Genomic DNA, 12,039 nt, shown 5'->3' with positions numbered 1-12,039 from the left:
TCCTTGAACATCCTTCATCCTTTGATTCTGATTATTCTCTAAAAAGAGAAGTTAAAATAAATAAGCTGCTGTCACGGGCGCCCCAGACTGCCGGGCCCCGGGATAGTAGTACCTCCCCTCCCCCCATGCTTGGGCCATGCTTACAAATAGAATTCACTGAGAAAATATCGACGACCATCTTTATCTTACAAACAAAAACTCTGTTATGGAACTACATCCATATCTCATCCGAAAAAAAAAAACTATGAAGATATTTAAATAGCCGAGTTGCACGACGACTGATATGTCTAGAGATTCACTTTGCAAATCGAGAGACGGGCCAAAGATATTAACGATGAAGTGTCGTGTTTTCCCGCGGAAGATATTTTGGGGATTCGTCATTGCTGCTGTTGCCGCCTCCTCCTCCGATGCCGTAGGATCAGGTCCTGTGAGGAGTAAGATTCGCTTTTTTTTTTTTTTGTATGGTCAACGCTGCCTTCGTTATTGACGTTATATTAATCGCTGGATTTCTGTTTTAACTTTCTACTTGTTTTACAATTTACGCCGCATATCTGTTTTGTTGCTGTTGTTTTTGTTGTCATGCTTCCATTTTTAGTTTTCTGTAAAAAGAAACTGTTGTGTAGGCTTTGTGTGTCCGTCCGCACTTTTTTCTGTCGTACTTTTCTGTCCTTCTCAGATCTTAAAAACCCACTGAGGCTGAAGAGAGAGCAAATTGGTTATGATGATCATCCACCTTCAGTCATCAAACGCTGCAAATTGCAGCCCCTCTAACCTCAGTAATTTTAATTTTTATTTAAGGTTAAAGTTGGTGTAATCGTGCGTCTGGCAACGATATAGGATGAAACCGCCATCGGGCCGTGGTTAAAAGTTTCATGGGCCGCGCTCATACAGTATAATACCGAGACCACCGAAAGATAGATGTATTTTCGGTGGCCTTGATTATACGCTGTAGTGGCTGTACAGAAAACTCGATTGCGCCGAAGAAACTTCGGCGCGTTTTTTACTTGTTATGAAATGAAAACAGTGATGAGGTTGGGATTTAGTTTTCACTTGTAGGATAGGGAAAACAGATGCGAGAGAGAAAAGAGATGAGAGAGAGAGAGAGAGAGAGAGAGAGAGAGAGAGAGTAGGTAATTTCAGGATAATTTGTTTACTATTGGAAATATTAATCTAAAATTTCCCTTTTACATTTCATATCTTGTTTTTACTTAAAGTGTGAGGTATTAAAAGTTACAAGTATACCAGAGTTTCCCTAATACGGATACCCTATATCACTACTGAAATAACCTAAAAAGAACAGACATTTGTGTATTGTACGATTAAAAACTAAATTAATACCTGTATTTAGCTGGGTCTCCAGAAGTCTCTCGCTCGGTGAGAAAGTGCGGGATAAAATGTATTATGACGAAAATGAGTACTATTCGTTGCAATTAAGTTATAACCATGAATTTGCCCACTCCAGATGGCTCCCCGGAACTAAATCTGTGCCCGCTGGCTTCTGAAATCTACCCTTGTACCTGTCAGTGGGACGAAGATCTTTGGGAGCCTGATCTCAGTTGCCGAAATATCGAGAGCGTCGAACACTTGAAACGTATATTTGAGGTAAGATTCTCTCTCTCTCTCTCTCTCTCTCTCTCTCTCTCTCACACACACACACACACACACACACAGAAACATTCCTTGATTGGAATCAGAATTGGAATATAAAATTTAGGCCGGGTAGGAATGAAGGTCATTCAGCGCTGAGAATAATGCTGAAATAATTGTTAGGAGAGGATTGAATGTAAGATGGAAGAAAGAGGATATGAACGGAGTTACAGTAGTAGGAATGAAAGGGGGTTGCAGCTTGGGGCAGAGGGGACGCTGTTAAGAACCTTAAATAATACCTACAGTGCCCCGCATGAAGTGCGCTGATAGCGCTAACCCCTATGGGGCGTACTCCTTGATGAAATGGGTCTACTAAAAAAATTAGGTTGGTGGAGTACCATAAGAGTTACAAAAAGAAAACAATAACATTCTAGATTCTCTAGAGTTCCTGCGAGTTAAAGGTCAAAGCTACAGTATTTGTAATGTGGTTACGATGTGCTATCGGTGGGGATATTTATTTGAGGTACAAAAAACTAATTATATATCTCTGCTAAAAAAATTTTCCAAATATGCGAAACTGTCTCCCTGTGAAAACGGGAATAGGAATTTGACCTTTCATATCATTTCGATTTATATAGTGCGCGCTTGGGTTTATTTTCGATGTTATTGGAAACATTATCGTCTTATCGCTCCTTCAGACATCTGTCTGTTTTCAGATTCATGGGAAACAACAACATGTAAACTGATAAAAGATATTGCACGATTATGATACGTTCACGCCGCTGATTGCAGGATTTTGTGCTATGTGTATTAGTTATTTTCGTTGAGGTTACAGTTTAAATAGACCATAAACACGGACACACGATTGTATGCATACACCACACACACGTACACATGTATAAATATGTATTTTATATATACAATATATATATGTGTGTGTGTATGCGCTGTGCTGAGGGAGACAATTATTTGAAAGTGCTCCAGATACTCTGTAGTGCAAGAAATACTTCCTTTGTAGAAGAAAACTAGACAGTGAATATTCAGATGTTCAAATGAGCCCCAGACATACGTGCTTGTGTATGTGGAATGCTCTGATTTTTTTTCCTAAGGTTAATAAATTTTCTACCGTGCAGAGTGAATGATTAGGTGGTTTATATTCAGCGGGCCTCATCACAGCAAGGCAGCCAATAACGGTGGTGAGCCGTAAAAGGTTTTGAGAGGCCTGGTGTGAACCTCTAGACCAATGGTTCATAACCTTTTTATTACCACGCCCCCTCTAAGGGTTGGTCCTTCCCTCCACGACCCCCTTGCATCTATGAGTAAAAATCCCTTCCAGATTTACAGGAAAAAAAAAAAAAAAGAAAGAGAAGGGGTGTTTTTATTCTTTTGGGAATGAATTAGTGAGATACTCGACACTGCTTCTTAGCGACTCTTGCTAAGAGAATAACGAATATAATGAGAGAATTTTTATTTTTTCCCTATGGCTCGCGCCCCCTTTGGAAATTGCTGACGCACCCCTAGGGGAGGGCGCCCCCAGGTTTTGAGAACCACTGCCCTAGACTCAGTGCAGTCAACTACATCGTTTGTTTGTATTACGTTCCATTTAATTTTCGTTTGTCTTTTCTTTTTTTTTTTTTCAGACGGCATTCTTCCCCGAGAAGAGGTTCTGGAGGATCAGCTTGTCCGGATCTCCCCTTGGGGACCTCCCGGCGGACTTGTTTAACGATGTTCAATTCGACGAGGTACACCTGAACGATTGCAACATCAGCTCCGTCCACCCGGAAGCTTTCCGAGCCTCTAAACCGAACATGGATACCTTGGAGCTCTACTCGAATCAGCTCACCGTGAGCGGAACTTTCTATATTCATCTGTTTGCAGGTTCAGGTGACACGTTTAAGAAAAGACAGACCGACTAGCTTGCTGGTTGATTGTTTGGTTTAGATCAGTGGTTCCCAGGCTTTTTTTTTTATTGATGACACCCTGACTAATGTAATCATGACCGTGGCGCCCCTTCTTCACCATCCCACCATATCGCATGAATTCACTTCTTATTGAATGAATAAAATGATTAGCTCAAACTACTCACAGTACAATAAAATCATATATACAGTACAATATATATATATATATATATATATATATATATATATAATATATATATAATATTAATATTAGAACGCACTGATAATGATTACATGCAGACTTCTGCAAACTTTTTTTTTTTTTTTACAAATGTTCATTGAGATGATCTGGCCAAGACAAAATTCATGACAATCTTGCGGCACCCGTAGGCACTGTCTGTGGCACCCCAGGGTGCCACGGCACCCAATTTGAGAATCACTGGTTTAGATTAAAGAGCTTCATGCCAATGTTGGACCTTGCCCAGTGGCTGGTCTTAAGTGCGATATGTTGTGCAAGGGATAAAATCCCAAGGTGGACCCCTGTACTCATTCCAACCAAGAGAATAATATATTTTATTTTCCTCATATTCATGGTAGAGATATATAGCGTTATTTTATTAGGTTCATTCGACGATAGTCACTTATTTGCAATAGAGTACTGATAAATTTTCCTACCTTTGTTTGAGGTACACTTATTTAAGTTGATATATTGAAAGATATTATATGTTTTTCTATTTATCGTTGCACTCAAAATTTCAACTGAAATTAAGTGAAGCTTCTATCCGCTTGTGAAAGGCTTCCCAGTCAATATAAAGCGGCAGTTCTTCTTTTAAGAAAACCCTCAAATAGGCTCATATTCAACGCACGGCTAGAGTTGGTAGTCTGGTTACTCGTATCTAAATCTTACACGAATGAAAAGCGGAAAAGGTGATTTCGTCGCCAAGGATTTGAATACTCAGGAGGTAACAATACCTAGATTCATCGAGTGACCTCGTAAGCAACAGGCGCAACACATCAGAAGGCTAGTACTACGCCACTCTGAGCTAGGTCTACTACCAAGTCTCTGGGACGCTTCTTATTACGAATGTCCAGTACCAATGCCCTACGTGTGAATTCTGCAGCCATGATAAGTTAGGCCTATATTACGTTACTCACAATAATCCTGTGTTAAGTAACACCGAGCTCAGAGCATATTCAAATTATTGTTTGTTTTTCAGGACGACAGTTTCCCCTGGTCAACCCTAAACGAGTATCCCAAATTATGGAGGGTCCACCTGGAACACAATCTCTTCACAGTCTTTCCAACTCTGATCTCCGAGTCACTGGAGGACATCAGTCTCTGGGCGAATCCTATAGTGACTTTTAGTAGAGAGTCGTTCGAAGGAGCACCGAATCTGCGCATCATTAATGTAAGATTCATCGAGACTTGTGTGTAGGATTCTATAATTGCGTCAGTAATGATAATTTTCGTTGATTTTAATTACAAGAGCGAAGCTTAGTTGGATATGTTTTATAATTTTTAAATCTTCCATGATGAAACTGATTTCAGTAATGACAATGGTCGCGCAGAACCCTAACAGATATCACATGATTTCATCTTTTACGTTAATGAAATATAAAGTGTAAATTTGTTTGATCCAACATAACAAGATGCAAAATATTTCAGAAAATATTCTTAACTGGCCCAGCCCGGGGTTTCAAGAAAAAGAAATGTTTGCACACATTTTATGCTGTCTATTTTCTATTTATTAAATGAAACCAGGTAACAGATCACCGGTCATAACAAGTAACAAAAGTATTGGTCAGAGAGGTTAAGGTACAAATTTCTGTTTATTGATTTTACATTTTTCAACGGTTTAATATTTATATATAAGTTTTAAATAATTTTATTATTGAAATAATGTTTTATCGTTATCAAAATACCCATTTTATACCCCAAATATGCGATATTTCGTTGCTCCAAGCTAAAAATGTGCGATTTTTCGCTCTAGCTTAAAGTGAAAATATTTTCTATAGTTACCCTGATGTTTCCAGCAATTTATCGTTTTCTATCATGGTAGAAACTCTGATCCGTTTTCTATTCAGATTGAGTAAACAATCCATGTCCTGAGCTCAGCTATGAGATCATGGTGATTTTTTCCAAGTTTTTGCGAGTTCTTGGCAATTATTGCCTTCAATATTGCAGTACATAATGCTTATGAGATCGAAGACACAAAGGCTAGCCAGAGCAAAGGTAAGTGCTGCGTGCTAACTGGAGCAGAGAACCTTTTTTCAATGTCTTTCGTTTTCAATCTCGAGACTGTAAGTGAGACTGCACAGAGTACAGTAGCCTGCAGCTTGATGAATGGTTGGCAAAATGCATCTTGTCCGTATAATATCGTTGTATTTCATGTAATTATTTGATATGTCTGGTAATAATTCTGTCGACTTGAGAGACTCAAAAAATGTCTTTGTAGGCTAAGTCCAATTAGTGAAATGCGCTTCGGATACACATTTTCATTCTTTAACGCTCTGATATATTTTCGACATATTTGAACGCAAATTGGACCAAGTCACACAAAATAGGTGAAATAAGTAATTATGAACATTTCCCAAAGACTAGAGCCTACTTAAAACGTGGAAATGATGAAGATCACTGTGTGCATATGCGTAACCTTGGGTAGGTCATGTGAACGGAATAGTTGGGCCTCTTTAGGTAAGTAAATAAAGTTCACTCAGTCCCTTTTAGTCGTATGTCGCTTCAATAGTTAGTGCTCCGCTTTCCCTTATATTCCCTTTCCCCACTCAATGCTTTTGTTGTTTTCCAGTTATCGTCCTTTTTTCATTATCTGAGAGATACCGATGAAATATCTCTCGTAAGGTGCTGTTCCACGGAAGATTTTTACAGGCATAAGTCTTAAGCCCAGCCGCCAACAGTTACACCAAATGGTGTGCATGCTGTTACATGGGTAGAACTGTTTCTGTCATAGACCGACATCCTGCTTTCCTCAGTTGAATGATATGTATGTATTTTACCAAGTAATACAAAGGAAGTTGCTCGTTTTGTGTACATATGGCAAGATCACGGTAACCTAGGCCTAGCGCATTTCCTCAACTCAAAACTGTTTTGTTCCATCCGACTCAAGGAAAATTGTTCTCTTAGAATATATTATGTAATTCTCCGTTAGTATGCAATGCTAATCATATATTTTTTTTCTGTCAGTTAGCTGAAGGTATTATAATGGAAAGCATTTTTTTTTTGTCAATCCTCTCCAGTGAACAAAGATGACAATCTTTGGCTAGTAGTACCAGGCGTTGCTATGCTTCTTTTGAGCTTAGGAAGTAAATCTGCCAAAAATGTCTCATAGTAACTTGCACGTGATCGGGGATACACGGCCTCTTATATATAAGAATAAAAGTGTATTCCAAAGCTTACGAAATCATAGGTCTAATTAAGATAACTTTAAATAGACTTTAATTTATTTTTTATTCAGATGTATATGGTAACAATAATGTGCACGAGGAAATTAAAACTCGAAACTATTCAAACGTTTGGGAATACAGTCTTGAAAGCGAGGTGTGATATGCGAGTTTATTGTCGGTTTTTCCCCTGCATGTCTTGGGCAAAGAGAAAAATTTAATTAACAAACATGAACTTAGTTTTGAGTTTTCAAGATGATAACGAGTACGCTGGTTACCACAAAGTATGTGCAAGTTTAGTTATACAGTTATTGTCTAAACCGCAGTATTACCAAGTAAAAAATCACGTAGGATCCATGAATGTTGAAATTTTTGCTTCCGAATTTGTTTTTATATATCAGTGCCTTGGATCTCATCATGCAACTCTGAGCAGGTTCCCGAGTAGGAATGGGTTCCTAAACATTGATGTTTCTTTTGACGGTTTGTGGTTAACTACAGGTCGTTATTTTCTAATTGGGGTTGGGGGGGTTCGGTCAGTGACTGATGTCTACATTGGACTTGAAATTGAAACTTATGGTGCATTAATCCCTACAAAGCTTGTTCAAGGTATAGAACAATGAAAAGAGATAAGAGGGTTAACCGTGAACGTTGAGGGGAAGGCAGAGACAGTGGAGGCTGAGTGTGCAAGGATTTCGAGGGGCGATCTGAGTCATGTGTCAAGCTGAGATTTGTGAGTTGTGCATTTCGCAATAATGAACGAAAACAACGGAAACTTTGGATGTGGAACTTCCAGGCACTTAGGTATACAACATAAAGTAAGGAGACAGTCCATGTATCACTTGAGACTGAAAGCTCCCTGTTGCAGGTTGACAGTACATCCCCGAGTTAATAAGGAAGCGTAAGAGAATTGTAGTGGCAGACACCGATTTTGGGAATTGTAATTGATAAATACTTCGTCACCAACGGGATTCGAACCGCTGCCTTCTTTGAAAACAACGATACATAGTGACTTTTGACCACTGAGCCATCAAGCGACTTTGGTGAGGTGGCCCAGTAAGATCTCAGCAGCACGCCTAGTTGGGAAAAATATCTGTTAGGTCTCAGGAAAGGGCCTCATCATTCGTGAGGAATGAAAATTTGTCCTTGTGATACCCACTGATGTAAAATTAACCGTCAGAAGCCGAAGTTGATTTTTTTATTTTAATAAATGTATATAGCCTAGTTGGTTTTACAATGGAATTTATATTTGCATACAAAATTTTAGCGCTCTTGGTGAAGTGTTTAAACATTTTTTTTCCATAAAGCTGTTGGTGCATTGTACTGCCCACTAATTACAAGTTTGCGTTTATGAAATTCAAACTTGAACAAGGTAAAGAATGTTTACATGCAGACTAATGAAGTTTTTATAGTGTTTTTTTTTTAGAGATGTCTTTAGCCTCATTAAAAATGAAGTTTCTAGGCATAATAGTTTGGAATCTCTCCGACTGCATTATTCGAGACCTTGAGAGAGTGTTTTCTCAAAAGTTTGTAAGCTTCTGACAAAACCACTACTACTTTTTCATTTATTGACCGACTTTTACCATTAAAAAAGATATGACAATAAAACAATGTCAGTAAAGGTCATATCACATGGGTGGAAATATTGGAAGATGGCGCTAGTTTTTCGACGCATAATAAGGAATAAAATAAGTTGACAAAGCAAAAGTAATTCCACCCCATTTTTCCCATGTAGAATTATTTTCCTCATGCCATTTGATTGACTACAATCCGTTGAGAGATGAGGAAGTTTTAACTGTTTGAAAAACCCATATGCCTTCCTTCATTACAGGTGAGTCCTTATATCGAAAGCTTTCCAGAGGATTCCTTCATGCCCTTGGAAAAATTAGAGGAGCTGCATTTGAGCGACAACCGACTTGGAAATCTTGTGGAAGGGCAATTTTTCCTCAACTCTCCCAACTTTGAGTACCTTTACCTCTCCAACAATTCCATAGCCAGTATTCAGCCGGATGCCATTACCGGTATGGCCACGTTTTTATATAACTCAATGGTTCTGTGATAAGATGCTGTGTATAAATCTAATGGTATATCTTGATTCGTTGAGGCCGCAAACTTTCTTCATAACGTAACATTGGAAATTTTATGAATTGTCCTTTTAAAAATGTTTTTGTCATTAATTTATTTTGCGTTTTACTGCCGTATAATCACCGTGTTGTTACGACTTCTGTTTTGTTTATCTCTCGTAACCAATCCTCTTCTTTTGTCATAGTTTTACTTGATTTCTTTGTAACTTTCTCCTTTCCTATTATTTTCCAATGTGTTCCTTGGTTTGTCTTGCAATCATTCTTGTTTACCATATCATTGTTTTGTAATATATTTTTTTCCTTTTCTTCAGGAATAACCAGCACTCGGCTTTTGCTGTTTCTGGACCACAATCTCCTGACGAATCTGAGAGAAGAAGTTTTCATGCCTCTCATGAGTCGAATGCTCGACGGTTGGGGAGGAATCGAGTTTGCCGGTGAGTCATTTTGTTGAGATTCGATATTGAGATTTATGAACACCCTTCATGCATACACACGAAATTTACCCATCTGTGCATGTACGTATACACAACAACGCTCACATATACATAAATATGTACACCTGTTCATATCATGTCTGTATTCCTAGGTAACCCTTTGGTATGTGACTGTGAAATGTACTGGTTACTGAGTAATGCCACCCTCCTGAGTAACGTCCGGTCTGGAACGTGCGATGGCCAGGAACTGGCAGACGTTGACATTTCCGGCTGGGAATGCTAAGTTTTGTTTGGCTGAATAACGACCTTATGGCCTTCCTGTTAAATGACATACTAGATGATAAAGAGTCAACCTGAAATAAAGGAAAATAGACTGAAATGTAGAGATGATTGACTGAATTATATAACGAAATAGATAAACAGTCATATATCAGTGTTCTGGTATTTGCTTAGAATCGTCTTTGATGCTTTTATGTTTTTTTTTATTACCTGGTGAAAGTTATTATTATTATTATTATTATTATTATTATTATTATTATTATTATTATTATTATTATTATTATTATTATTATTATTACCTGGTGAATGTTTTTATTATTATTATTATTATTATTATTATTATTATTATTATTATTATTATTATTATTATTATTATTATTATTACTACTACATAGTGCACACAATTATATGACTACCCTACCTAAATGGCAGCGATACGACTGTTGAACTAAAGCAAGAACAATAATTTCTCTTGGAAAACACAGAGCGGAGAGAAAAATATAAAAGCGAATTTAGATGTCGTGAGATTAAATAATTAATCAGTAAAGAACCACATCACCAATATATCAGGGGCATGTAAGATATGTAATAAACGAAGATGAAAGAATCATCATTGTCACAGCAAGGCCTTTTTAAAAATCACGAGAGCATATATATATATATATATATATATATATATATATATATATATATATATATATATATATATATATATATATATATATATATATATATATATATATATATATATATATATATATATAGAGATAGAGAGAGAGAGAGAGAGAGAGAGAGAGAGAGAGAGAGAGAGAGAGAGAGAGAAAATTATAAAGATTATTTGATGCATATTCCAGGATCTCATATTCTCACCATTTCTAGTGAGAGAGTTTAGAATCATGTGAAATATAGGAAACAAGTAATTGGCAAAAATAAACTCGCGAGGAAAGTCCACAAACCCTCTTAGAAAAAGCGAGTTAAACTTAGGCTCTACTTTGTTTCCAAATTCCCTCTGTTGTCAAGTTTTACCCCCCGGGGCTCTAATCTTAAGTAACGAGGAAGCGTCTTGAAGATACTGAGGAAAAGGAAAGAAAAAAGTTATTTCATACATTTAGCTTAATTCAGCGCGAAAGGTCAAAAGGAATGTTCTTTCTCTGAATCTCGGAAAATCCTCCAGAGGTCACGTTCGATGCTTCCCTCGTGAGTAAAAATTGCAAAATCCAAAATAGCTCCTATTCATATGTGGCCTCGTCTACACGTGGAAGGGGAATTTTAGCTAGGTCGACAAGTAATGTTATTTTTATAGGCAGAGTTCGTGAATGGGCTATAATTACTAGACATTGGTTATGGTAATGGTAATGTTAATGTTAGCTCATCTGTCATGACTGCTACCAATTCCTAGCCTTGCATACGTGTCAAACAAATGTGTGTTTGTTTACAAATAAATTTTCTGAGCCTATAAGTGGAGTAAGGGTAACAGTCAGCAATTAAAATACGGAAGGTAAAAGTTCAATGTTTTGAAAACTCTTCCAAAAACCAATTTCCTCAAACATGCATTATTATCGTTATCCGATTTTATGAGGAGAAAATCAGGCATTTGTTAACACTTCTCTAACGTTAGAGGTGGCTCTTTCTCAATATTAGTCCTCGCTTGAGATAAAACGTAGCAAATCTGACGTCAGTGGAGGAAAGATGATGATTATCATCATCATCATCATCATCATCATGTCATACTTTGCCTCAATCCTTCCTTTTAATACCTTTAATCTTCTCGATAATCTTGAACTCGGCCTGATAAGGTGTCTGTCCGTCGCTATGAGCTTGTAGCCTTATCTGTAATGCCCGGATTCTTTCTCGAAAAATCTTTCTCCCTCCGTCAAACTTTTGCTCTTCTCTGTAAAGCCGCTTTTCATAATGGTCCCCTTATCCTTCTCTGTTATGCCCCTTGTTTTCTTATGCAGTTGATCAGCTTGTCGTCTCTGTAATGCTAAAGGTTATTGTTTAGGCTAGAATACCTATTGTCTCCTGTAAAAGGCCCGCAATTTGTTTCAAGTAACGCTTTTGATATTAAACGTAATCCTTTAGTCTTTCATAAGATGTCTGCTTTTCTATAAAAGTCCCAAGTTTTCTCATGTCTGTCTCAGGTTTTGGGTAAAGGAGGAATAAGATTAGGGGCAACCAAGTCGTTCGTAAGTCAGCTGATTCAGTATTAAAACCAACTAGGTTTGTATTTCCTATCCTTTTCTGTTGTCAAGGTCTCGAACCCATAAAGAGGTTCATGTACAGTTTCAGCGCTGTACTTTTTTTTTTTTTTTTTTTTTTACTTTACGTAAGAATTATCTCAATATTCTGAAACTGTCG

The 12,039-nt window shown here is 37.5% G+C and overlaps 1 protein-coding gene across 2 annotated transcripts; it reads left to right on the top strand.

The window, feature by feature from the left end:
* Positions 1–271: 271 nt before the first annotated feature.
* Positions 272–9,832, top strand: LOC136844338 (oplophorus-luciferin 2-monooxygenase non-catalytic subunit-like). Of its 2 annotated transcripts, none has more exons than XM_067113339.1 (7): positions 272–434; positions 1,463–1,602; positions 3,228–3,431; positions 4,706–4,897; positions 8,716–8,905; positions 9,280–9,402; positions 9,555–9,832. In XM_067113339.1, exons 1-7 carry the CDS (start codon positions 284–286, stop codon positions 9,683–9,685), a joined length of 1,131 nt encoding a protein of 376 aa, XP_066969440.1. In that variant the 5' UTR covers positions 272–283; the 3' UTR covers positions 9,686–9,832. The 2 variants fall into 2 exon arrangements, with proteins under 2 accessions (XP_066969440.1, XP_066969441.1); XM_067113340.1 differs by having other exon boundaries at positions 286–422.
* The last annotated feature ends 2,207 nt before the right edge of the window (positions 9,833–12,039 follow it).

Source organism: Macrobrachium rosenbergii, chromosome 12, assembly GCF_040412425.1.
Source record: "Macrobrachium rosenbergii isolate ZJJX-2024 chromosome 12, ASM4041242v1, whole genome shotgun sequence".
Lineage (NCBI taxonomy): Eukaryota > Metazoa > Arthropoda > Malacostraca > Decapoda > Palaemonidae > Macrobrachium > Macrobrachium rosenbergii.
This window is presented reverse-complemented; position numbering and strand designations above follow the sequence as displayed.

Excerpts from the sequence above, each read along its gene's own strand:
- LOC136844338 (XM_067113339.1), top strand. The coding sequence starts at position 284 with ATGTCTAGAGATTCACTTTGCAAATCGAGAGACGGGCCAAAGATATTA. Across the intron at positions 435-1,462 it reads AGGATCAGGTCCTGTGAGGA|ATGGCTCCCCGGAACTAAAT; the intron begins GTAAGATTCGCT and ends TGCCCACTCCAG. Across the intron at positions 9,403-9,554 it reads GGGAGGAATCGAGTTTGCCG|GTAACCCTTTGGTATGTGAC; the intron begins GTGAGTCATTTT and ends CTGTATTCCTAG.